The sequence below is a fragment of the Capricornis sumatraensis genome, chromosome 18, assembly GCF_032405125.1.
Source record: "Capricornis sumatraensis isolate serow.1 chromosome 18, serow.2, whole genome shotgun sequence".
NCBI lineage: Eukaryota > Metazoa > Chordata > Mammalia > Artiodactyla > Bovidae > Capricornis > Capricornis sumatraensis.
In genome coordinates, this window is record NC_091086.1 from 57,954,015 (window position 1) to 57,980,710 (window position 26,696).

At 38.8% G+C, this 26,696-nt stretch overlaps 1 protein-coding gene across 2 annotated transcripts in view; it reads left to right on the forward strand.

Annotated features, from left to right (window-relative positions):
* Positions 1–26,696, forward strand: part of CDH12 (cadherin 12) — a 326,948-nt gene that overhangs the window by 277,482 nt on the left and 22,770 nt on the right. For both annotated transcript variants that reach the window (XM_068990423.1, XM_068990424.1), the window contains one exon: positions 15,546–15,682. In XM_068990423.1, coding sequence (XP_068846524.1) covers positions 15,546–15,682 — 137 coding nt within the window. The remainder of the gene's footprint in view (positions 1–15,545; positions 15,683–26,696) is intronic.

The window sequence follows — 26,696 nt, forward strand, 5'->3', positions numbered from 1 at the left end:
CTTAGGGGACATGCTAAGTTGTTTAATTTGCTATGTTCTATTTTTGAATACTGGTCATAGCATGATAGGGTCAAGATAAGAACAAAATATTATTTTAATGAAATACTTTTAAAAAATCAGAGCATTTGCAACTAAAAATATCGCCCTGTAAAGGTAAAGGTGAGAATTACACACTTCTAAGCATAAGGAAATAATTAGATCCAACCCAAGTGTGTGGAATAAAGGAAGGCTACACTGTAGAGAAATTCTCCAGCTACAAGCCTATCTTCTTTGTTTTTCATGTCACAGAAGCTAGTGTCTGACAAGTGCTACTTTGAAATAAGGGAGCATCCTTAGTCTTAGTTCTAATGGGTGGCAGCCCGATTCACTGAAGCTGTAGACACAGATGGATCTAATTGATCCCCGTGAGGAGTTGTCAAGAGACAGAGGTGGTTTAGAATCAACATAAAAGTTGTCTTACTTTCATGTCTTTGGAGGAAATAGTGTACTTGAATCAAATCAGTTGAGAAATGTGGAGTATGAATCACTTCTAAGCCTGAAAACATGTTTGCTCACATAAAAATGATAGTAAAAATATGTTATAAAAATTAGTATCAAAATGACAAATTACTTGGCATGTGTAGGTATGTTCTGTTTGTTTTCCTTTGCTTTACTGGTTTGCATTACCCTTTTCATAGGGTTATTTTGCCTGGTATTAATTTAAGACTAGGGTATTCCACATCACTGAGTATTTTATTAATATTATTATTTCATCATCACTGAGCATAGCAAAGAGCCAGAAAGCAATGGCATTAACTGGGACTACACCACTTTAGAAGAAATGTTCAGTTAGGTGTTATGCCCCCACAAGTAATTCATGTCCTGTCCCCTCTTGCCATGAGCTTAATTTCTAGCTATTGTTTCCTTTACATTTCTATTATTTGTCTTCTTGTTGTTGCTCAGTCCTTAAATCCTGTCTAACTCTTTGCCACCCCCATGGACTGAAGCACACCAGGCTTTCCTGTCCTTCACTATCTCCCAGAGTTTGCTCAGACTCATCCATTGAGTCAGTGATGCTAATTGTTTCATCCTTTGCTGGTACCTTCTCTATTTGCCTTCAATCTTTCCCAATATCAGGGTCTTTTCCAGTGAATCAGCTCTTTGCACCAGGTGGCCATAGTATTGGAGATTCAGTGTGAGCATCCGTCCTCCCAAAGAATATTCAGAGTTGATTTCCTTTAGGGTTGACTGGTTTGGTTTCCTTGCAGTCCAAGGGACTCTCAAGAGTCTTCTCCAAAACCACAATTCAAAAACATCAATTCTTTCGTGCTCAGCCTTCTTTATGGTCCAACTGTCACATCCCTATATGACTATTGGAAAAACCATAGCTTTGACTATATGGACCTGTGTTGGCAAAGTCATGTTTCTGGTTTTCAATACACCATCTCAGCCTTCTTTTGGTTTGTCTGAGCCTTCTTTCCAAGAAGCATTTTTTTTTTTTTTCAATTTTATGGCTGCAGTCATCATTTGCAGTAATTTTGGTGCCCAAGAAAATAAAATCTATCACTGCTTCCACTTTCCCCCCTTCTATTCACGATGAAGTGATGGGACTCGATGCCATGATCTTAGTCATACTCAGTGGCAATTCAGTTCAGTTCAGTTACTCAGTTGTGTCTGACTCTTTGCGACCCCATGAATCGCAACACACCAGGCCTCCCTGTCCATCACCATCTCCTGGAGTTCACTCAAACTCATGTCCATCGAGTCGGTAATGCCATCCAGCCATCTCATCCTCTGTCGCCCCCTTCTTCTCCTGCCCCCAATCCCTCCCAGCATCAGAGTCTTTTCCAATGAGTCAACTCTTCGCATGAGGTGGCCAAAGTACTAGAGTTTCAGCTTTAGCATCATTCCTTCCAAGGAACACCCAGGGTTGATCTCCTTTAGAATGGACTGGTTGGATCTCCTTTCAGTCCAAGGGACTCTCAAGAGTCTTCTCCAACATCACAATTCAAAAGCATCAATTCTTTGGCTTTCAGCTTTCTTCACAGTCCAACTGTCACATCCATACATGACCACAGGAAAAACCATAGCCTTGACTAGACGGACCTTTGTTGGTAAAGTAATGTCTCTGCTTTTGAATATGCTCTCTAGGTTGGTTATAACTTTTCTTCCAAGGAGTAAGTGTCTTTTAATTTCATGGCTTCAGTCACCATCTGCAGCAGTGGCAATTAGCTAACAGCAAATAGTGATGTCATCATAGCTTATTCTTTGGCCAGAGTTTTTTAAGCATCACAATGATTATTTTATAGAGAATCTGAGGCCCAGAAAAACTCAATTATGACTTCAGTAAGATGGGAAGGACCTCCTTGATGGTTCAGATGGTAAAGATTCTTCCTGCAATGCAGGAGACCCAGGTTTGATCCCTGGGTTGGGAAGATATCCTGGAGAAGGGTAACCCCCTCCAGTATTCTTGCCTGGAGAATTCCATGGACAGAGGAGCCTGGTGGGCTAGAGTCTATGAGGTTGCAAAGAGTAGGACATGACTGAGTGACTAATATGAACATAATTAGCTAGATTCTAATTGTTCTGCTAATAAAGGTTTATTGAGGCATTTATCTAGGTTTTTGCATTGCTTTGTAATTCCAGAAGTTTGGGGAATACAAAGAAAATTTTATAATTTTCAGTAACTTGTTAAAATAGGATGCCAAGACATGTCAGTAAAAGATGTACAATATTTGATTTTTTAATATGTGATAACCAGGGACCTTATTATATGCCTGCAAGCATTCTAAACACTTTACATAGGTTCATCTTGTTTAAAACTTACAATAACTTTACTTAAACCTGAAAAGTGTTGTATTCAAGTATGTGAACATTGACATTGGTCAGGCTAGAAATATAAAATTAAAAAATACAGTTCTTTTACTGACACTTGTGTACATATGGAAAAAAAAAGGTTATTACTTGAGATTTAGTACATCTTATTTTTCTAGATAATTACAAAGGCCTTACAAGATTTACATATAGCTAAGAATTTATTGACAAAATTCAGTGGATTTATGATACAGATCTATAGCTCTAATTTGTATAAGGATTTGGTCTTGATATCCAATGATGTATTTGCTTTTATTTTAAAACAAATTTTGCATTTTTGTAATAATATGATGGCTGAATGTCCAGATAGTAGTTATGATGGTGAATGTCTTGAAGCTATCTTTTTGAGCTTCATGTAACTCCTCAGAATGAAGCAATGTCCTAGCCTATGTTTTTTGTCTCATTGTTGTTGTTTTTTCTTTGTTTTTGTTCACACCATATGGCATGTGGGATCTTAATTCCCTGACCAGGGGTTGAACCCATGCCCTCTTCATTGGAATTCTGATTCTTAACCACTGGATGGCTAGGGAAGTCCCTAAGTCTATGTTCTTTATTACTTACCTAAATGTTTGGAGTTTGCATTCTGTCTGCTAGAGTTTCAGTTTCTTTGCTTTCTCTCAAAGGGTTGAGTGCTCTGTGTAAGTGTAAATTTCATGGCTCTTTCCCTCCTGTCTATAATTTACATACTTTTAGAGAATAGCTTTTTTTAAAATCAGTTATTTAGAATTTTTATAAATTTGATTTTTTTTAAAGATTGTTACTTCAAATATACCCTAAACTGATATAAATCTTTCACCATAAAAAATATTATAATAGTCAGAATCCAGTTCATAAGCTGTCCAAGGTTATTTCTGAGTTAAGAGAATGTGAGTAATTTTCAGAGAGAAGGAGCTAAACAGTTGACAAATCACAATAAAAGAAATGGAAGATTAGTTATCTAATCAAAGAAAAAAACAGAAAATAAAAGCTTTCTTTCAAATGTGATGCCCATATTTGTGTATCAAATGGTAAATGACTCTAGTTACAATGAGATCTTTCTTCAGAGACATTGGCCATGGCGTTCAGTGAGAGTAAATAGATCCAACTTGATTTGCAACAACTGGCATTTGATTCAGTTCAAGGGAATAGCTATGATGTGGCTACATAAAAAGGCTTCAGAATAAGTACGTCTGGATACTCAAAGGTATTAAACAAATATTTCCATGCTTGAAATGTGATATGGTCATTATTAAGAGGAACAGTCAGCTATCTTTATAAGATAGTTCAATGCATACATGCAAATACAAAATATTAAGGATGGAACAATAAATTCAGCCCTACTCTAAAGAAACTTTCTGTACAATAATTAAAACAAAATATAATTATTTTATCCTTCTCGTTTGAGAAAGACTGTTAACAAAAATTCAAATATGTAAATAAGATAAAAGAAGTAAGAATATAGAATTTTGTAATACTGATGCTCTTGAACTGTGGTGTTGGAGAAAAAGATTCTTGAGAGTCCCTTGGACTGGAAGGAGATCCAACCAGTCCATTCTGAAGGAGGTCAACCTTGGGATTTCTTTGGAAGGAATGATGCTAAAGCTGAAGCTCCAGTACTTTGGCCACCTCATGAGAAGAGTTGACTCACTGGAAAAAACTCTGATGGTGGGAGGGATTGGGGGCAGGAGGAGAAGGGGACGACAGAGGATGAGATGGCTGGATGGCATCGCCGACTCAATGGACATGAGTCTGAGTGAACTCCGGGAGATGGTGATGGATAGGGAGGCCTGGCATGCTGCGATTCATGGGGTCGCAAAGAGTCGAACACGACTGAGTGAATGAACTGAACTGAACTGGTGCTCAGTCCCTCAGTCATGTTCAACTCTTAGCAAACCTTTGGACTATAGCCAGCCAGGCTCCTCTGTCCATGGGATTCTCTAGGCAAGAATACTGGAGTGGGTTTTAATTTCCTCCTCCAAGGGATCTCCCTGACCCAGGGATCAAACCCATATCTCCTGTGTCTCCTGCATTGGAGGTGGGTTCTTTACCTGTTGAGCCATCAGGGAACCCCCCCAATTTTTTTTTTAAGGAAGCAACAAATACTTCCTAGAGGGTTTTGGCAAGGCTTCATGGGAAGACCATGAGCAAAGGTATGATCACATAATTTACTCACTTAGCCAGGTATTACTGTTCATATTTTTAATCCTGAAAAAAACTTTCACTACATGCTTGCTATCTAAGTTCTTAAGTGTGGAACCCATATTTAATCAATATTTGCCTAAACTTAATTTTCTTTCCACTAGAGGAAGCTGCTTTGAGGTCCCTGCAGAATAAATCAAAGACAAGGTTTAATGCCTTGGGGGCAGAGGAGAGTTGATATCTAGACACAGGCAGAAAACCATGTGTGACTATTTGAAAATGACTAAAAAAAAAAAAAATCCCCATAATGAGGAGAGCTTAAGCCACATTGAAGAAAATAAAAAAAAGTATAACAGATATGATCTCAATACTATGTAGATTATGGTATATTCCTTTATCATCTGAGACCTATTTTACACTTATTACATGCCTCGAGATGGAATTTAAAGGTAGACGAACTGTACCTTAATTAATTTAATAATTTGATGATGTGTTTATCTTTCCATCAGACATTTCAAATAAACAAGGGAATCTGTCTTAACCGATATATAAGTTAATTCTGCTGAGAGGAAATAAAGAATGAAGAGGAGGATTAGAAAAAAAAAAAAATCTAGCAGGAAGTTAGGAAGTTTGAAAGTTTGAGAGAAACATATAGGGATTACCAAGAAAACAATGTAACTGTGATGTTGATGAAGCAATTACATTCTAAGTGTTGTGTGTGGCCTAAGTTCTCTGTAAGATGTTTATGGAAAATAAATTGAACTGAATTTATTTTCATTTAGTTATCTGCAACCAGACATAATTTTTAAAAGGCAAACAAACATAAGAGAATAGTGAAGAGTGATAATATTTTTATCTATTTTTAGTAATTTAACAAAATAATATTTCCTACCTGGACTTGAACCATTACTTCTACATTTTATTGCTTAAAGAATGAAATGTAATACTTTTAACATAACTCTGTGTCGTCAAGTACTTTTGTGTAAAATGTGTTTGAGAATTGGGCCAGGGTCAAAGTTAGCTTTTCCACTAACTGTGAGAAAGTTATTAGGCAAATTAAAAGAAACAATTTTAAGGGAAATGCTTACCTAATGAAGAGAACAAAACTTCGAGACATTTCTGAAAACTCATTTACAGAAAAGTAATAAAATTGTTCTCTGTCAAGTGGTTTGTGCAGATTAAGTTAATGCATTAATCTTTTGATTTCCATTCAATTATTAAAACAAATTTCTTAGCAACAGTCACTATGCATACTAGGAACTATAGATTTATATCATTTAGATCATAAATACCTTTTTCATTTGAATATTATCTTCTCACTTAATAAGTATAAGATGACCCAAACACAGTCAGTATCCGAAGGTTTTACGCATTTAAACTGGTGAGCTGGGCCAAGCTAGACATTTCATATTATACTGTTGTGATTAGTTGCAATTAAGATATCAGTCTACTCTTAGATTGGATAAGGGCTGTAACAAAGTAAACTACTGATGGCTCACACTGGGATGGTGTTTTCCAGAAACATATCAAAGGCATTTTAGAACTGGGTTATGTCGTCTCTGAAAATACCCAGGAAATGTAGGAATGTTTTCATTGTCAGTTCACTGATGATCAGTTCTTACCAATATTCCCTAATTGTTATACTGGGCAAAATATCACAATAGAAAATGGTCATTGTCTCAAGTTTATGATTCAGTCAGGCATAGACATTAGCCAGTCACACTAAGATAGGACCTTAGTAAAATACCAGGACCTAGTCTTAAGAGCTTGACCAGTTTCAGGAGGATGCTGAACATATTTCATTAAGTAGAAAATATTAAGAAGGCAGTAAGTTTTCTGAAGCTTCCCTGATGGCTCAGTTGGTAAAGTATCTGCCTGCATGCAGGAGACTCAGGTTCGATCCCTGGGGTGACAAGATCCCTTGGAGAAGGGAATGGCAACGATTCCAGTATGCTTACCTGGGAAATCCCATGGACAGAAGAGCCTGGAGGGCTACAGTCCATGGTGTTCCAAGAGCCAGCCAGACATTACTTAGCAACTAAACCGAGAGGATAACATATAAACAAAGCGGGTACCAACTTCACAAGATGATGGAGATAAAAACTAAATGCCAGAAAATAGTGAATGAGGACCAAGCAAAAGCACTATTGTAAAAAATAAAGTCTGACGCTGTTCCAGTGCTTTGTGCTTCTAGGGTTTGCGGGGGTTTTGTAGTTCAGGAAGTTTTGTTTTTGTTTTGTTTTTCTTTTTGCTGCACTGGGTCTTAGTTGTGGCACGCAGGATCTTGCTCTAGTTGCCTGATGAGGGATCCAATCTGAATCCCCTGAATTGGGAAGGTGAAATTTTAACCACTGGATTGCGAGGGAAGACCCCCAGATGTTTTAAAGTTGAAAGATATATATGTTACAATTTGGTGCTACAACAAAGCATACCATTATGTGTTAGGAAGAAGGATTTTTGTTTTAAATGGAAAATAATACCAAATAATGGAAAATGTCGAAAGAGAGTGGGAGGAAAGGATACATACACACACGCACATGTGTGTAAACATCCCACATGTGCGATTCTATAACTAGATACATACATCTTATCTCACTTCATCTGTACCATACTTTCCCTTACATGGCTAGATCGGCATTATTTTCCAAATTTTATAAGAGACAAGGAGAACAGATAATAGAGAGAAAAATTCCTAACCTAGTTGCACAAGGTAAGTGAAGGAACTGGTATATCTCCCTAGTTTATCTCTCCATAAAGTTTATGTTCTTCATTCTATATATATATATTTCTTTGCCTCTCAGTGGTGGCTAATTTATGGAATGCAAACTTTATCTCAGTGTTAGACTGAAATAACTAAATAAATGAAATTTGCCTGTTCACTTTCCAATAAATTGAATTTTGGTTTGATATATATACATATCAGAGAAGATATATGTATATATGTGTATGTATCAACAGAAATAGGCACATATTTTATGGATGCACTATTTAAGTTCTTGAAGTTTTAAACTCATTACTGGATAAAGTTAAAACTACAGTTAAAAATAACCTGTGGGGATTCCCTGGTGGTGCAGTGGTAAAGAATCTACCTGCCAATTCAGAAGACACGGGTTTGATTCCTGGTCTGGGAAGATCCTGCATGCAACAGTACAACTAAGTCCGTGGCTACAATTGTTGATCGTGCTCTAGAGCCCAAAACGCTGAGCTCATGCTCTGCAACAAGGGAGGCCACCAAATGGAGAAGAGAAGCCTGTGCACCACATCTCTCCCCAGCTAGAGAAAAGCCCATGGAGCAACAGAGCCAAAACAACAAATAAATAAAATATTTGTAAAAATTATATTTAAAGAATGACCTGTGAGTCTATAGTGATTCATTATATATGTATTCTGTCTGAATCAGCTTTATAAATTGTAACATGCTGTAAGTGTTAACTAGAAGTCAAGTGATCAGTTTATCCATTTTTTTTTTTTTTCTGGGACCAAGGACACTCAGTGCTAGTACTGAATAAGTCCTCACTCAGCAAACCTGAAATAGTGGATTGTCCTAAGTAAGACATTTCCTTGAAGTAGAAATATTTAACTATACTATAGGTAGTAGGATCTGTGCATTGACTCAAGGTAAGGTTTAAGTTGCAGATGCTATGTGCAGATAACACCTCAGATCCTTGGCAACACAGAAATAAAGGGGCCACAAGTAATTTAGAGGGCCTTGAGTAAGAGAGACAAACATAGGCACAAAACGTGTATAATCTGTCTTTTGTTTCACAATCTGCAAAACAATTGAATGCTAAGGACAGCAAAGAAGGACCTAGTCATTGCATATTTTTACAATGGTATAAATACAGAAGAGCTCTAAATAATATTATGCAGTTTAACTGGAGTAAATGAGAAAAGAAGAAAGGAATTCCTGAAACCAATGGAAATTCTACTTAAGGAATGGGAACATGAGAAGTTCTTCCAGTGAAACAAGCATAAATGGTGAAAACTATTTGCTAAAGCTTACTAAAAACCATTTGCTCTCTTTGGAAGATTTACTAAAAGCATATAGCAAATGATGAAACATTTACTCAAGAAGATCGATTAAAACTTTAGAACAGAAAGAGGCTGTGGAACTTGACCCAGGACCTGCTCTCTCACTTCCACTTTCATCTGCCAGTTAAGCCGGATAGAGAATTCTCTCTGGACCCTGGACAGAATTGTTAAGAAAAGATGGCTCCTCTGTCCTCAGCTCTCAATCATGAGATATATCATCTTGCTGGGAGGGGCAGGATGCCAGTGTTTCCAATCTCCACCTCTGAGTTTTCACTTAAGCTCACTCACAGGGAGAAGTCCTTTCCAGGTAGGCTGAGAATTTGGAGTCTAGTCACCCTCACTTCATGTTGTTTGTTTCATTCCTGGAAGGTCTAAATGAGAATGAAATGAGAAGACCATCTTGCCTCCATCCAGGACCTGTAGAGTTAGAGAATTTCCTGGGGTAAAAGAGTATGTATGACTAGACAACTTTCAGTTCATTTCAGTTCAGTTACTCAGTCATGTCTGACTCTTTGTGACCCCATCAATCGCAGCATGCCAGGCCTCTCTGTCTATCAGCAACTACTGGAGTTCACTCAAACTCATGTCCATTGAGTCGGTGATGCCATCCAGCCATCTCATCCTCTGTCATCCCTTTCTCCTCCTGCCTCCAATCCCTCCCAGCATCAGAGTCTTTTCCAATGAGTCAGCTCTTTGCATCAGGTGGCCAAAGTATTGGAGTTTCAGCTTTAGCATCATTCCTTCCAATAAACACCCAGGACTGATCTCTTTTAGGATGGACTGATTGGATCTCCTTGTAGTCCAAGGGACTCTCAAGAGTCTTCTCCAACACCACAGTTCAGAAGCATCAATTATTTAGCTCTTCCCAGAATATTTGCTTCCCTTTATTTTCCAGCTTTAATAGACATAAGATTATAAAAGTACTAAATATAAAAATGTTTTACTAATTTTTTTTTTACTATATCAATATACTATAGATTGTTGTTGTTTAGTTGCTAAGTTGTGTCTGACTCTCTTGTGAACCCATGGATGGTAACCTGTCTCGTTCCTCTGTCCATGAGGTTTCCCAGGCAAGAATACTGGAGTGGGTTGCCATTTCCTTTTCCAGGGGATTTTCCAGACCCAGGGGTCAAACTTGTGTCTCTTCAATGACAGGTGGGTTCTTTACCACTGAGCCACCACCAGGAAAAATATATGTTAATATATATGTATATGTCTATATGGGCTTCCCTTGTGGCTCAGCTGATAAAGAATCCTCCCCAAATACAGGAGACTTGGGTTCAATCCCTTGGTCAGGAAGATCCCCTGGAGAAGGAAATGACAACCCATTCGAGTATTCTTGCTTGGAAAATCCAAGCACACGGCTACATAGGAGTAAAATTTCTATATTTTATTAGAATTCAGTTCAGTTCAGTTAAATCACTCAGTCCTGTCTGGCTCTCTGTGACCCCATCAATCCCAGCATGCCAGGCGTCCCTGTCCAGCACCTACTCCCAGAGTTTACTCAAACTCATGTCCGTCGAGTCAGTGATGCCATCCAGCCATCTCATCCTCTGTTGTCCCCCTCTCCTCCTGCCCTCAATCTCTCCCAGCATCAGAGTCTTTTCCAGTGAGTCAACTTTTTGCATGAAGTGGCCAGAGTATTGGAGTTTCAGCTTTAGTAGCAGTCCTTCCAATGAACACCCAGGACTGATCTCCTGTAGAATGGGCTGGTTGGATCTCCTTGCAGTCCAAGTGACTTCCAAGAGTCTTCTCCAACACCACAGTTCAAAAGCATCAATTCTTCGGTGCTCAGCTTTCTTCACAGTCCAACTCTCACATCCATACATGACCACTGGAAAAACCATAGCCTTGACTAGACAGACCTTTGTTGGCAAAGTAATATCTCCTTTTTAATATGCTATCCAGGATGATCCTAACTTTTCTTCCAAGGAGTAAGCATCTGTTAATTTCATGGCTGCAATCACCGTCTGCAGTGATTTTGGAGTGCAAAAAAATAAAGTCTGACACTATTTCCACTGCTTCCCCATCTAGTTCCCATGAAGTGATGGTTAGCATAAATTTCAATCTACATTAAGTAGTACACAGTAAAACCTGGAGCAGATAAAAAGAAAATAAAAATATAGAGTATAACATTATTATTTAATAAAATAATTAATATTCCATTGGAATAATATGCACTCAGTGCAAAAGGAAGTAGCAGAGGAGAAATCCAGAAACACCACACCTTCACAATCTTCAATCTATAGAAATGAAATTTCCAGGTAATTGGGGCTTACCCCAAGTAATGAATTAAATTTAAAAAAAAAATGAACTAATAAGTTTAAAACATCTTAAAACTTATCACTTACTGCACAGCTTGAATATATGAAAATGATTGAATTGCTCAGTTTAAATTGGGAAATTGTACAGTATGTGAAGTGCCAGTCGCTCAGTCGTGTCTGACTCTTTGTAACCCCGTGAACTGCAGCCCACCAGGCTCCTTTGTTCATGAAATTCTCCAGGCAAGAATGCTGGAATGGGATGCCACTCCCTTCTCCAGTAGTATGTGGATGAAGCTATTATTTAAAATAGGGCTTAGGAAAAAATGAAGCATATGTTTGAAAAGTGAGACTTTATTGTAGTGTCAGAGCAAAATGTGTTTGTTAAGAGTGTGGAGAAAAGGGAACCCTCCTACACTGTTGGTGGGAATGCAAACTAGTACAGCCACTATGGAGAACAGTGTGGAGATTCCTTAAAAAATTGCAAATAGAACTGCCTTATGACCCAGCAATCCCACTGCTGGGCATACACACCGAGGAAACCAGAATAGAAAGAGACACATGTACCCCAATGTTCATCACAGCACTGTTTATAATAGCCAGGACATGGAAACAACCTAGATGTCCATCAGCAGATGAATGGATAAGAAAGCTGTGGTACATATACACAATGGAGTATTACTCAGCCATTAAAAAGAATTCATTTGAATCAGTTCTGATGAGATGGATGAAACTGGAGCCAATTATACAGAGTGAAGTAAGCCAGAAAGAAAAACACCAATACAGTATACTAACACATATATATGGAATTTAGAAAGATGGTAATGATGACCCTGTATGCAAGACAGCAAAAAAGACACAGATGTGTAGAGCAGACTTTTGGACTCAGAGGGAGAGGGAGAGGGTGGGATGATTTGGAAGAATGGCACTGAAACATGTATACTGTCATGTAAGAATCGAATCGCCAGTCTATGTCTGATGCAGGATACAGCATGCTTGGGGCTGGTGCACGGGGATGACCCAGAGAGATGTTATGGGGAGGGAGGTGGGAGGGGGGTTCATGTTTGGGAATGCATGTACACCCGTGGTGGATTCATGTCAATGTATGGCAAAACCAATACAGTATTGTAAAGTAAAATAAAGTAAAAATAAAAATTAAAAAAAAAAAAAGATTGGAACAGAATGATCACAGGAAACAATAATTAACAAAATATTCCATCCATGAAAAGTGTATGGGAATCCCATCCATTGTGTATGGATATTAGTAGTAGAAACTCAGCACTGCAAGTTATATTCAGGCTCTCCAGTCATGCTTAGATTTAATGCTCTACCATATCTGCACCAAACATGAATATTTTAACATCAATATTTATTATTCTTGGTGCTTATGGTTTTCTGAGGAAACCCGTTATGACCTTGTGCAGCTCTGACATCAAAGTCTTCATTCTATTTATCCAAAATAATAATTTCTATAGATTCCATTTTCCTGTCCTAGCTCCATCACACTGAAACGACAAGTAAATCTGACACCCACTCACATGAGTATCCTAGTCAAAGTAAAGGACAACAGCATGTTTCATGTCTTCTTTCCTTCAGCCTGCGTGTGAATGTGTTCTAAATCATTTCAGTCATGTCTGACTCTTTGCAACCCCAAGGACTGTAGCCCACCAGTCTCCTCTGTCCATGGGATTCTCCAGGCAAGAATACTGGGTGGGTTGCCATGCCCTCCTCTAGGGGATCTTCCTGGGCCCAGGGATTGAACCCACATCTATTATGTCTCCTGCATTAGCAGGAAGATTCTTTACCACTAGCACCATCTGGGAAGCCCAGCCTGCATAGCCCTAGTTATCTCAACCACTCACAACCCATTGAATTAAATCTCTTCCCAGCTCTAGTGACTCTCTTTGTCTCTTGGCAAGATTCTGGTTTACGGGAAATGCTTAACAGTCTTGTCCCCTTCAAATACATTCACCCTCTGCCTTGAAAGTGATGAACAGTTATCCCATACCCTAATTATACCCTTTGAATTGTTCATTAACTACAAGATCATGTTTTATCTCCTTAATATAATTTACAAGACCCTTCTTGACCTAAATAGCTTATCTTTTTTTCAGGTTATTATTCCTTTCAGATATTTTACTGAAATTCCTAACAGCTTATAGTTTCCCACAAAATCTCTGTGGTTTTCCTGCTGGTGTTGATGTTCCTAAGATACCTTTCTTCTTCCTTTGTCTGCCTCCTTTTTCTCATAAATAATTCCTTTATAGCCTTCTGAAAGTGAAAGGGGGCTTCCCTAGTGTCTCAGACTGTAAAGAATCTGCCTGCAATTCAGGAGACCTGGGTTCCATCCCTGGGTCAGGAAGATCCCTTAGAGAAGGAAAGGGCTACCCACTCCAGTATTATTGCTTGCAGAATTCCAAGGACAGAGGAACCTGGTGGGCTTGGTTTTACAGTCTACGGTTTTGCTGCTGCTATTGATGTTCCTAAAATATCTTTCCTCTTCTCCTTAGTCTGCCTCTCTCTTCTCATAAATAATTCCCTTATAGCCTTCTAATGCCAGTCAAACATCGTGTGCAGGAAGGTTTCCTGAACCAATAGGTGTTGAACCAGGGATCTTCTTTGTACTCTTGTCTTGTCTTTTCTGTCCTTCTATCAAACATAATAATCCTCTTTATATACTTTCTTCCAACTAGACTCATTATTAGTGAGCATTATACTTTATAATTTCCTTTGTGCTTCAACCCTACTACAATAGTGGTAGCATAGTGGGCACTCAGCAAATATTTAGTGAATTCTACCATTAAACACCAGCCACCATTAGTCTACACCAGCAATTCTTCAGAAATGCTATGGTCACCAAGGAAGTTCAGTAACAATCCACCTCAAATTAGGCATGTTACCAAGTTGAATAAAGGTGCTGAAAATGGGTGCTGAAAATGCTTTTTTATTCCAAAAAGGGCATCTTGCAATAGCGAGAATGAAGCTCATTATATGCTGTACTCGCTGGCTTTTAAGTTCATTTATAATTTTTGAGATCATTTCTATGAGACAGGATGCTACACTGAACTCATAAAGCATCAATGCATTTCAAAAATCAACAATGGAAATGTCAAAGGCAGATAAGAAGCTTGGTTCTTACTCTGATCCTATCAGTTACTAATGAATACTGAGAAGTTATAAATCTCCACCTATAAAGACAAACTAGTTTTGACCTAGTTCTAAAATGTTACACACACTGTCCCGATTTTAAATAACCTGTTTGTCAAGATTAAAACTTGCTATTTTGAAACACAAGCCTTAATTAACATTTCATGATGACCGGGGATTTAGAGGGGCTGACTACAATGCTGTCATCTGTCTTCAGCCACTGTTTGTAAGGACCTCACTGATTCTCTAATCACAAAAATGGTGATAAATATTTAGAACAGTACCTGGCACATTGAAAGATTTCAAAATGTCTGTTAATATAATGTTTGAAAATATACCTTTAAAATAATTTTACATATATCACTCTATATGTTCACTGCTACATAAAGATTTATACAAATGCATATTTTTCTAAAATGCATTTCATTTCATATTCTTGGATTTCTTATTCCAACTCTTTCACATAAAGAAAGTGGATCACTTACTATCAAGGAGTTTGGCTAATAAAGAACATAAAGAGACAGTATAGCCAAGGTCACTTTTTTTTAAGAAACTTGTTCTGAGTTTCTTAAAAGTAATAAGAGTAATAAAACAATCATGGTCATTTTTTGTGTGTTTGAGGAAAATATTTCTGTGCAATTATAGCACCTGTCAGTTTAAAAATTTCCCCTTAGTTTCCCTAACATGATTTTTTTTTTTTTTCTGTTCATGGAAACAAAGATGCTACCTCTCTTCTGACCTAAGTTCTTTGTAGCTGTTTCCAGATGCCTACCCCACCCCCAGCTCTTCCCACAGCCACCATTAAGGAGTCTTTTACTGCTTGAAAAAGTTTTAATATTCAGCAGGTTAAGGAAACCCATGGTCAGCTTCAGAATTTTAGTCTCTGCTGAGCTTTCAAGGTGTCAAGACCCTAAAATAATATGAACAGCAGGAGTACTAAATCTTTCATTATTCCCAGTTTCCCCTTGAGCATACTGACTTTGCAATAAAGAAGCTGTCACTTACACTCTTCTTTATTGCAAGGTGGTTAATAGCTACAGGGAGAAAAATAAGGAACTGTGTCAAGTTAGCCTGACTGCCATTATGATGAATGTGTAATCATTGCGCATTTGCATCTCCTCTTTTTGTACACAGGTACCTCATAGATTGGAAGAGTGATGGGGACAGCTACTTTACAATAGACGCGACTGAAGGAACCATCGCCACTAATGAATTACTAGACAGAGAAAGCACCGCACAGTATAATTTCTCCATAATTGCGAGTAAAGTTAGTAAGTATGGCATGGACGGAATCAACGTTAGACTGCAGTTCTTTGAATTTCACACTCTTAAACGAGTCCCTGCTGAGCTGTTTTTCAGTTTTGGACTGACAGCTGAGTGGTCTCCTGGGGAAACTCAGAAACCTGCTCCTTTTCCTCATAGCCTAAGTCCAGAAAAATTGTGACAGCTGCCACTGCTCTTTGTTTGCAGGACGGCAGGAATCTCTAGCAGTGTTTTCATGGTGTGAGCTCACTTCTTTCCACCTTGTAACCTTAAAAATCTGCCATAGTTAAATGTCTTTCCACATTGCACCCCTGTATATATTATGCAGAGTTTCATAGGCCAGGCAGGAGGGAATCATCATCACATAAAATCACCTATTCTGAAATAGTTTTGGAAGTTAAAGAGAGCATGATTTTATTTATTCATTTATTTTCACTGTGTCATGTAACATGTGGAATCTCCATTCTAGAGATTGAACCTGTGTCCCCTGGATACACAGAGTCTTAACCACTGGCCCACCGAATGAAATCCTGAAGAGAACATTTATAAACTCACCCTTCTTCTTTCTCTCTTCTTTCATTAGCATATATGTTTTTATGAACACCATTGTGGTAGAATATACAGGAGTTTTAAGTGCAATTCTTCAAGGAGTCATTTGGAATCTATAGGATTGTTAGGCATTACTCCTTGGGTTGGCTTCTGCTTGGTCCAGAATCCTCTAGACTGAGAGTGGTGGTAGGTCATGTGTGTTTGGCTGGACAATGGAGGATATTATCAAGGTAACAAGCTTCCTAAGGTAACAGGTCAGGGTAGGAGTGGAGGCATTGGCTTTCAACATACTTGTCTATAATGGAAGTGCAACAGTTCTTCTTCATAAGGTCTATTGAAAGCTTTGAGGAAATCCCAAGTATCTCGTATATTGCTTTCCTATTTCCTTTTGTGCATCTGGTACAATGTTCTGGCAGCTAATGTCACCTTTCAGTTCGGGGAGGAGCTAACCAAACATGTCTATTGAGAGGTTTTTGATCAGTCTCAACTCAGTGGGTGTAGATAGGAAAGTGTTAGCCTCACTCAGTTGTGTCCGAGTGTTTGAAACTCCATGGACTGTAGCCCGCCAGCCTCTTCTGTCCACAGGATTTCCCAGGCAAGAATGCTGGAGTGGGCTGCTATTTTCTTCTCCAGGAGATCTTTCCGACCCAGGGATCGAACCTGTGTCTCCTGTGTTGGCATCCTGGTTCTTTACGACTGACCCACTGGGAAAGCCCATTTTATATATTCTAGGGTGTATATGTTAATACCAAACTCCTAACAACCCTTCTCTGATTTTCCCCTTTGCTAACCATAAGTTTGTTTTCTAAGTCTGTGAGTTTATTTCTGTTTTGCAAATACATTTGCTTTTATTATTTTCTTAGATTCCACATAAAAGTGATATCATATATTTATCTTTGGCTTTACTTCATTTAGCTTAATAATCTCTAGATCCATCCATGTTGCTGCAAATGTTATTATTTCACATAAATCTCTCTCATATACCCCTGGATGATGAGAGAGCACTCCCCTTTTTTGCCACTACTTCTAGGATTAAAGCAGACTGGCTAAGTGGACTGCCCAAATACTGGCTCTCTTCATGTAATTTTTGGGTTATTTGGTGTTGGTGTTCTGAGCATCCCATCTGCCCATGAGCTTGTTATGAGCACCCAGTGGTAGACCCTACAGCTTCATTTCAGGTCCAGGGCCTCTCGGGCCGCAGACGGTTTTCTTGGGAGAGTTCACAGCATGGTTTCTCAGTTCCAGCTTTCTGCTGTGTCCACTTGATCCTGAGGAAACTCACACATCCCCTGCCATGCTAAACACGCACACTGAAGGCTGCTCCTCCACTGTATGCTTTCTCTGTCCTGCTGTCTCCTTTCAAATCTGCATTCCTTGCTCAGTTAGCCTCTCAGAGTGGATCATCCAGTCAGCTGCCTGAACAGACCTGCTATCAGGAGAACAGAATGGATCGTTAGCCTCGCCCGTTTTCTCTGAATGCTTTTCTGATTGAAAGTTTCCTTTCCCGCTAGATGGGGGCTTCCCTGGTGGCTCAGACAGTAAAGCATCTGTCCGCAACGCAGGAGACCCAGGTTTGATCCCTGGGTCAGGAAGATCCCCTGGAGAAGGAAATGGCAACCCACTCCAATACTCTTGCCTGGAAAATTCCACGGACGGAGGAGCCTGGTGGGCTACAGTCCATAGGACCGCAAAAAGTCGAACACGACTGAGCGACTTCACTTTCACTTTCCTGCTAGATATCTTTCTCCCTTCCCATATCAACTCCTATTATGGTTACATATGTTATTCATCATCTTTTTCACACTTTCAATTATTTCAACTCTGAATTATTTCCTTTATCCATAATAGTGAGGGAAGTTTAACTATAATATAGTTAGAAAATAAACGTTAGTTTCCTTAGATCTTCGACAAGTAGAGTGAAAATGAGATATCTAAGTTATGGGGTAGAAGACCTCTGTGAACTACATTATATTCACTCTGATGATTTGGATGTATTAGGTGATAACTGACCAGAAGTAGCCTATTCAAATAATTTCTATTATTTAAAACATATTGTCTATAATAAAATAGTTTTCACTAAAACGATTCTGCGCCACCTAACCTTTCTGTTAATATACATGGAAAATGTGTATTTTTTTTAAGGCAGACATTAGATCCAGTACTTTAACTCAAGAGGAAAGTCTGGCTCTAGTTCTTCACTCACCTGTACTGTAGCTCTGAAAGTTCTCCTTCTCCCCATGAGGTACAAAAGCCACCAAAAACCATCGTCATGGTGTGAGGGCACCTGCAGTAGCAGGTTCGACACATCAGGTCAGAGCCTGGGCTTCGACCATTTGGAGAATGTAAGGGGTGTATGCATTTTACAATGCTTTATTCCTAAATTTGTCATTTTTCAAACTTAGAGAACCAGATTTTTTTTTAAAAAATTATTTTATGTTGGAGCATAATTGATTAACAATATTGTGCTATTTTCAGGCCATATTTTGTTAATTATAGGTATAATTAGGGCACACACTGACTCCACTCCAATCTCTAACTTCTATGTCAGGTCAGTTCAGCTCAGTCATGTCCAGCTCTTTGCAAACCCCTGAAGTGCAGCACGCCAGGCTTTCCTGTCTATCGCCAAGTCCCAGAGCTTGCTCAAACTCATGCCCATTGAGTTTGTGATGCCATGCAACCATCTCATTCTCTGCTGTCACCTTCTCCTCCTGCCTTCAATCTTTCCCAGCATCAACGTCTTTCTAAGGAGTCAGTTCTTTGCATCAGGTGGCCAAAGTTTTGGAGTTTCAGCTTCAGCATCTGTTCTTCCAATGAATATTCAGGACCAATCTCCATTAGGATTGACTGGTTTGATCTTGCAGTCCAGGGGAATCTCAAGAGTCTTCTCCATACCACAGTTCAAAAGCATCAATTCTTTGGTGCCCAGCTTTCTTTATGATCCAACTCTCACATCCACACGTGACTACTGGAAAAAACCATAGCTTTGACTAGACGGACCTTTGTTGGCAAAGTAATGTCTCTGCTTTTTTATATGCTGTCTAGGTTGGTCATAGCTTTTCTTCCAAGGAGCAACCATCTTTTAATTTCATGGCTGCAGTCACATCCTATGTAGTTTTTACCTAAATGCAACTTAGGAATCCCCAGAGTATGGAGTCTCATCAGTTATGTTGGCACTCAATGGGACATAAGCAGCACTGGGACTTAGACTCATAACTCATACATATAACACACCTTAAAAGAGGGCGGCTAGCTAATATTTCTAAATTATCTACTTCTATCCACCCCACTGTCTATTCAAAGACTACTGAGAGGAATTTAGCATCTTCAAAGAAGTCTGGTGAGACAAACACTATGCACCTTACACCTCCATGGAAAAGAAAGAGACTAAGCACATACCACGTGGTAATTAATGATTCTGCAATAAGAATAGGTTATTGTGGGTTTTATTTGAGCTCACAGAGTTTAAAAGTCAACTTTATTTAAATTTTAATATATAAGGTTGCTTTCTCTGCTCAAACTAGCCAGCCTGAGGAGGAAATTATTGTCATGGTGAATGAGTATGAAATAAAGAGCCCACATTTACCCTGCCAAGTGGAAAAAATTGTGTAAATGTACCTTATTGCAGATTATACTAGCATATGCTTTGGCCCTGACCCTTCTATAAAAACTCTCAGATGAAATGAAATGGTACAATGATTGAACAACTTCCAATTAATTAAAAAGCAACCATTAATCAGTGTTACAACAATTGGCGGTCCAAATAATTTTATTAGACCCCTAATAATTCTTTAATGCATTACTGCTTTGCTGTTTTTATTATACTAATCTTGCAAATTGAAAAAAAAAAAACAGTGGAAGTCTCAAAAATTCACTTCATTCAAATTGTCAGAAACTTTCAACAGAAATGTTTCTAATTTTTTATGTTTTTTAGGGGGGTATTGACTATAACACATATTCCTATACAAACATAATTATAAACACCTACATTAAAGCCTTAGAAAGTTTACAAAATTATAAAATAAATGGATGATATGAGACAATTCTTCTTTTCTTGATTGTGTTAGTTATCCAGATGGTGATACATTGTTCCCATTCGTTGTGGAACAGATCGGAAATCACTGGTAGACTTACTAAGTACTATATTTGGGGAATATGTTATATGTAAGTACACCATTATAAGCTGGGATTAAACTGTAAGGTAATTAATTTTTAAGGTTATTTAGCATTAGAACTACTTTGCATTAATGTTTCTTACTTCAACATAATGCAAATAATGTCATCTTCAGTAGAGAAAAATCAACCTGAGATTATTATCTATAATAGGCTTAACAAAATTTCATCTAAATTTTTATAAACTTCTATAGAACATTATTTACATTCAAAGCATTATTGGTTGTGGTTAAAACTAAGATTGAAGTCTGTTCCTAAGGAGAGTTTGGGAATAGTTAGAAGTTGATCCCCCAAATTAATTTAGTTAGTTAAAACTATGCAACTTACACTGAATTCAATGGACTTAAGTGTACTCTCAGATAGCCTTCAGGGAAAGAAGCAAAAGGTTTATACTGACCAAACGGGTCATTAAGAAATGAAAGATTTAAACAAAGCAAATAAAATTTTTTGGTAAAAATTTTTAAAGGGTTTCCTTCTGCCTGTGTGCCAAATAGACATGGAATAGTGTTCTCAGGCCAAATGAGAAAAAGTACCTAATTTTTCTATAATAATTGTAAGAAATGTTTTAAGCTAGTAAACCAAACTATTATAGTAACTTTATATATATTCACTCAGTTTATTGCTATCCACATTGCAAGAGTGAAGAAACTGTAAGCTAAGATATATTTCATTTGTCACACAGTGAATGACTAACCAAAACAAGACTGGAGCCAGGGCTTCCCAGGTGGCACTGATGAAAGAATCCACTTGCCAATGCAGGAAACATGATAAGACATAGGTTTGACTCCTGGATAAGGAAGATCCCCTGGAGGAGGAAATGGCAACCCACTCCAGTATTCTTGCCTGAAAAATTAAATGGACAGAGGAGCCTGGCTGGCTGCAGTCCTATGGTCGTAGAGTTGGACATGACTTAGCAACTGAAAGACAACATAGTAATTATATGTACATTTGCATTGTACAAATAATTGAATTTAAATTAGTGTTAATCTTGGCATCTATTATCTATCTATCCATCTATATTTAAGCTCATTAGATTACTTACCTATTAGAGTTCTATAGTTAATTTGCATTTAAAAAATAATATGTGAATGTGAAATTGTTAATCCTTCAATCATGTCTGAGTCTGTGATCCCATTGACTGTAATCCACCAGGCTCCTCTGTCCATGGCATTCTTCAGGTGAGAATACTATAATGGGTAGTCATTCCCTTCTCTAGGGGATCTTCCCCATCCAGGGATTGAACCTGGGACACTCACATTGCAGGCAGATACTTTCCTGCCTGATCTACAAAGACTCAAAATATGAGACTAGGGAAATTTATGTGCAATGGTATGTGTGTGGCCGTGTTGTAGGTGGGTAGATTTCAATCTCTATCCAATAGGTATCCATCAGTAGATCACACTCAAAAAACAAAAACAAAAACAAAAACAACAACAACAAAACAAACTACAGCAGTTCCTAATGATTTCATTGTGATAATTTCCCTATATTTAGAAAATCCTGTCTACCTATACTATGCCACCTCCTACCTGCTCACTGCCTTTAATGGCAGTGCCTTTCCCAGTGCCAAAGATATAAAGAAGATCCTGGACAGAGCAAGGACCAATGAGGTAGATGATGACCTGGCTCAACAAGGTCACCTGTGAGCTGAAAGGAAAACAACATTGAAGATATTAGTTACTGTCCAGGGTATTAAGGAGCTGACCAGCACACCTGCCTCCAGAGGGATACTCTGCAACTCCTGCCAATGGTTCAGCCCAGGCATCAGCAGAAAAAAGAGAGAGGAAGAAGGAGAAGGTGGAGGAGTCAGTGACCCCATGGATTTTGTCTTCTTCAAATAGAGTTCTACTCCCCTGCAAAAGTGATGTCATGCCATTTCTTATCAGTGGTATCACTTTTGCCTCAGCAAAGCCGGAGACTAGGATTTGATCCCTGGGTTGGGAAGATCCCAGGGAGAAGGGAATGCTACCTATTCCAGTATTCTTGCCTGAAGAATCCCATGGACAGAGGACCCTGATGGGCTATAGTCCATGGGGTCACAAAGAGTTGGACATGACTGACTGACTAACACACACATACTAAATAGAAGCAAATCATTAGATCCAGACCACATTTAAGGGCAGAAAATCACATGGAGATAACTCATGTGGGTGGGTCTCCCTGGTGGTGCTAGCAGCAAAGAACTCACCTGCTAGTGCAGGAGACCTAAAAGATGTGGGTTTGATCCCTGGGTTTTAGAGATTCCCTGGAGGAGGGCATGGCAACCCATTCCAGTATTCTTGCCTGGAGAATCCCATAGACTGAGGAGTCTGACAGGCTACAGTCCATAGGGTCACACAGTCAGACATGACTGAAGACACTTATCACACAGACAACTCATGTGAAGGTTGCCTACCATATGCATTTTCTCAGCAACTAAAGAAGTCTCGTGGCTCAGTTGGTAAAGAATCCACCTGCAATGCGGGAGACCTGGATTTGATCCCTCAGTTGGGAAGATCCCCTGGAGAAGGACATGGCAACCCACTGCAGTATTCTCTCTTGGAGAATCCCCATGGACAGAGGAGCCTGGCGGGCTACAGTCCATGGGGTTGCAGAGTCAGACATGACTGAGTGACTAAGCACACACGCACAAAGACAAGTGTCTCTAAAAGTGAAGAGAGTTTAGAGGCTGTATTACTTTATCACTGCTGCTAAGTCACTTCAATCGTGTCCAACTCTTTGCCACACCTATGGACTCTAGTCTACCAAGTTCCTCTGTCCATGTCATTCTCCAGGCAAGAATACTGGAGTGGGTTGCCATTTCCTCCTCCAGGGGATCTTCCTGACCCAGGGATTGAACCCAAATCTCTAAGTATTCTGCAGGTGGGTTCTTTACCACTAGTTCCACTTGGGAACCCCATTATTTAATCACTAAGCCTGAAAATTTTGTGAGAAAGACAATGATCTGGTTGAATTCATTAAGAATACAAGCAAAGTACAAAGTGCTATAAGAAAAAATAATTATTTAAATATTTTTATTATCAAAATAATATGTTTTATTTTTAAAAAATAAAAAAAAAATTGAAAGCATAAGCATAGTATGTCACATCATAGGAATTATCATTTGAGCTGAGTCTTTAAAAGATGGAGAAGATATGAAAAAGGTGGAGAGGAGGGAGTTCTAAGTGGAGAAAACATCTTTAGCAAAGACAGAATGGTATCAAATCTCATGTTTGGATGAAAAATTACAAGTAGGGTAGTACAGTGGGTGTCCAGTGGGTTTACGTAGAGGAGGGTAAAGAAAATACATTCAGAAAGGAAGCCTGAGCTCCCCTCTCTGAAAGACTTTATCATATAGGGTATTCTATTGTCAGCTGCAGTCACCATGCTGTGCATTCCGGTCCTAGGACTGAGTTATTTATAACTGGAAGTCTGTATGTTTTGATCACATTCACCTTTATGCATACCTGTGCTTTTGCTTCAAGCAACCATTTCAAGATCAACACTTGTACACCTAAATTAATATAATGTTATATGTCATTTATGGGCTTCCTAAGTGGCTCAAAGAATCTGCCTGCCAAGCTGGAGATGTGGATTTAATCGCTGGATCAGGAAGATTCCCCCAGAGAAGGAAAGGGCAACCCTTTCTAGTATTCTTGCTGGAGAATTCTATGGAAAAAGGAGCCTGGCAGGCTACAGTCCATTGGGTCACAGAGAGCTGGACATGACTTAGTAACTAAACTACCACTACCATATGTCATTATTAATATACCCCCATTTTTTAGGAAAAAAAAAAAAAAGGCAAAGAAAGTCAGAGGCCTTGTCAAACAGAGCCTTAAATGCACATAGAGAAACTGAGAAGTTTTTAGGTGTGTTTTGAGTCCATCCTATTTTCTGTTGTTTCCATCAATACTATATGTTTCTAGCTCAGCATATATCCAGAGAGGCATATTTCACTTCCCCAAATTCCCCAGGGTAGTTACACAAGGGACCCACATTTTCTATAAATCAGCACTGTCTGGGTTACACTGTATCAACTGAGGTTTGTGTCATGAGACTCAAGCAACAGGACTCTGGATTCTCTGCAGTGCTTGAGCAGGAGACATTTCTTTCTAATTTGTCTGGTCTTTTGTTCTGAGTGTTGTAAGTCATGTGTGCCTTTATTGAGAGTAAATAAAGAGGTTGGCCTTTTCATTTCTACTACTGTTCTTCAACTTCTCAACTCTCACCTGTATCAGAGTCAGCTGTTAGAGTGTTCCTGGACCCCGTTCAAGACATACTGAATCAGAATTTCTGGGATTATCACCAAGAAATCTCCACCTTAAAAATGATACCCAGGTCATCGGATGGATACTGATGTTGAAACCAAATACCTAATTTTCTAGTGTTTTAAATATTAGCATGGATTTGGGAAATAAAGCAGTTTAATGTTGCTATGAAAACATGTACTTCTATGAAGACATGTACTTACTCAGAGAGCCTAGTTGACTTGAGGGCTGAAGAAAACCATTCGTTTCAATTCTGGCTTGGAGCTATTGCTTTTTCCCTCTAATTGCCTTTCTTTTACTCTCCATGAGTACCTTACTTTACATTTATGAGTCCAGGTAGTTTATCTACCATTTAACATTTTCCTTTTTCCCTAAGCAGTGTATGAAACTATTAATATTTTGTATTCTTAAAGAAAGGTAACTTTGATTTATATCAGTATCGACAACATTTCTGTAGTGTGTGTAATACAGACAAATAATTCATAATTTAATGAATTACTTGTAAATACTCAACCATTCATAAAGCCTTCAATGTGTTGTATACATGATGATAATAATTATTAATGCCAATATACTCATGCATTTAATTTAGAAATGATACCAATTTTCTCACAACTGTATGATGTGTAAATATAATAGAATCCAAATTTGTGATAATTTATATTTTATTGTAAGTTTTCAACTGCTTATGAGTGCCTTACTGTAATCAAGCTAACTTAGGAGTAGTTTAAACCACTAAAATTGCTCTATCAGAATCATATACACAACTGTGTCAGGCTTTTGTTTCCTTAATTAGCATCTGATTTTTCTTTGGAAATTAAAACTACATGAGAAGCTTGTCACCTAAAGGTTGAAATTTGAATAAAATGATATTTTAGATATGCACAGAAAAGTTTTAACTTCAGCTATCAAAATTGGAATTAAAAAATTGTATTTTTACATTGAAAATGTTTTTGCATTGTCAATGTTACTTTATTGGCATTATGGACTATATTGTATTTCACCTATTTGCATAGGGATCCTCTCAGATGTGAACTTCTTAGTAGCCAGGGCTTTATCTTATACATCTTTGATATATATGGCTTACCATAACCTCTAGAACATTTGAATATATACACAATTAATGAATAATTTGTGAGTAGCTTGAGATGCGAGTTCAATCCCTGGGTCGAGAAGATCCCCTGGAAGAGGAAATGGCAACCCACTCCAGTATTCTTGCCCTGGAAAATCTCTTGGACAGAGGAGCCTGGTGGGCTACAGTCCATGGGATCACAAAGAGTCAGACATAGTGACTAACCAATAACCCAAAAAAACAAGCTTTATCAGCATCCCATCCTGCTGATCTGGGCCTTGGATTTCCTGATGAGTTGTTCCTTCTCAGCCTCTGTGTTCACATAGAATATGTGGGGTATGGTGTAGCTGGAACGGACCAGACGCTGGGAACAGGCATAATGAAATTCAGAGGAAGACCTGACAGTTCACCTGTGATAGACACCAGCACCCCAAGAAGCAGGCGAGTGTGCAGATGGACAGGAAGTCGAGGATCTGCGTGGCCTCCGGCTTGGACACACCTTCTCCATACTGATGTCACTTGTGATGCCTCGACTGTCCTGCTTGCTCTCAAAGTCTGGGTTTTGAAGTGAGGCCAGACGCTGACTTGGCCTGAGAGTCCTGAGAGTCACTGTGATCTCTCTCAGCAGTTGATGGGGAAGGAGACCTCCAGAAACGCTCACCAGCTTCCTTAGCTTTGCTGGCCAATAGCCCAAGCCAGGCTCCATGTCCCAGCAGGGGCCCACCCAGCCTGACTCACAGCTGCAGTTGGTGGGCTTAGAGCCCCTGTGAGTCAGGACAGAGTGACATATGGCTCTAAAGGATGGTGACTCCACTCCAGGAGGCCTGGTGACTGTGGGAGCTGACAGCTGCATCAAACTCCATGGAAGCAGAAGCCTTGCTTGATGTGTCTGCAGACCTGGGACCAAGTGGGAGCTCCCCCTAACCCAACAACAATGCCCTGGAGGAAAGCTCCTGCAAGACTTCTGGAAAAGAATACCGTTTC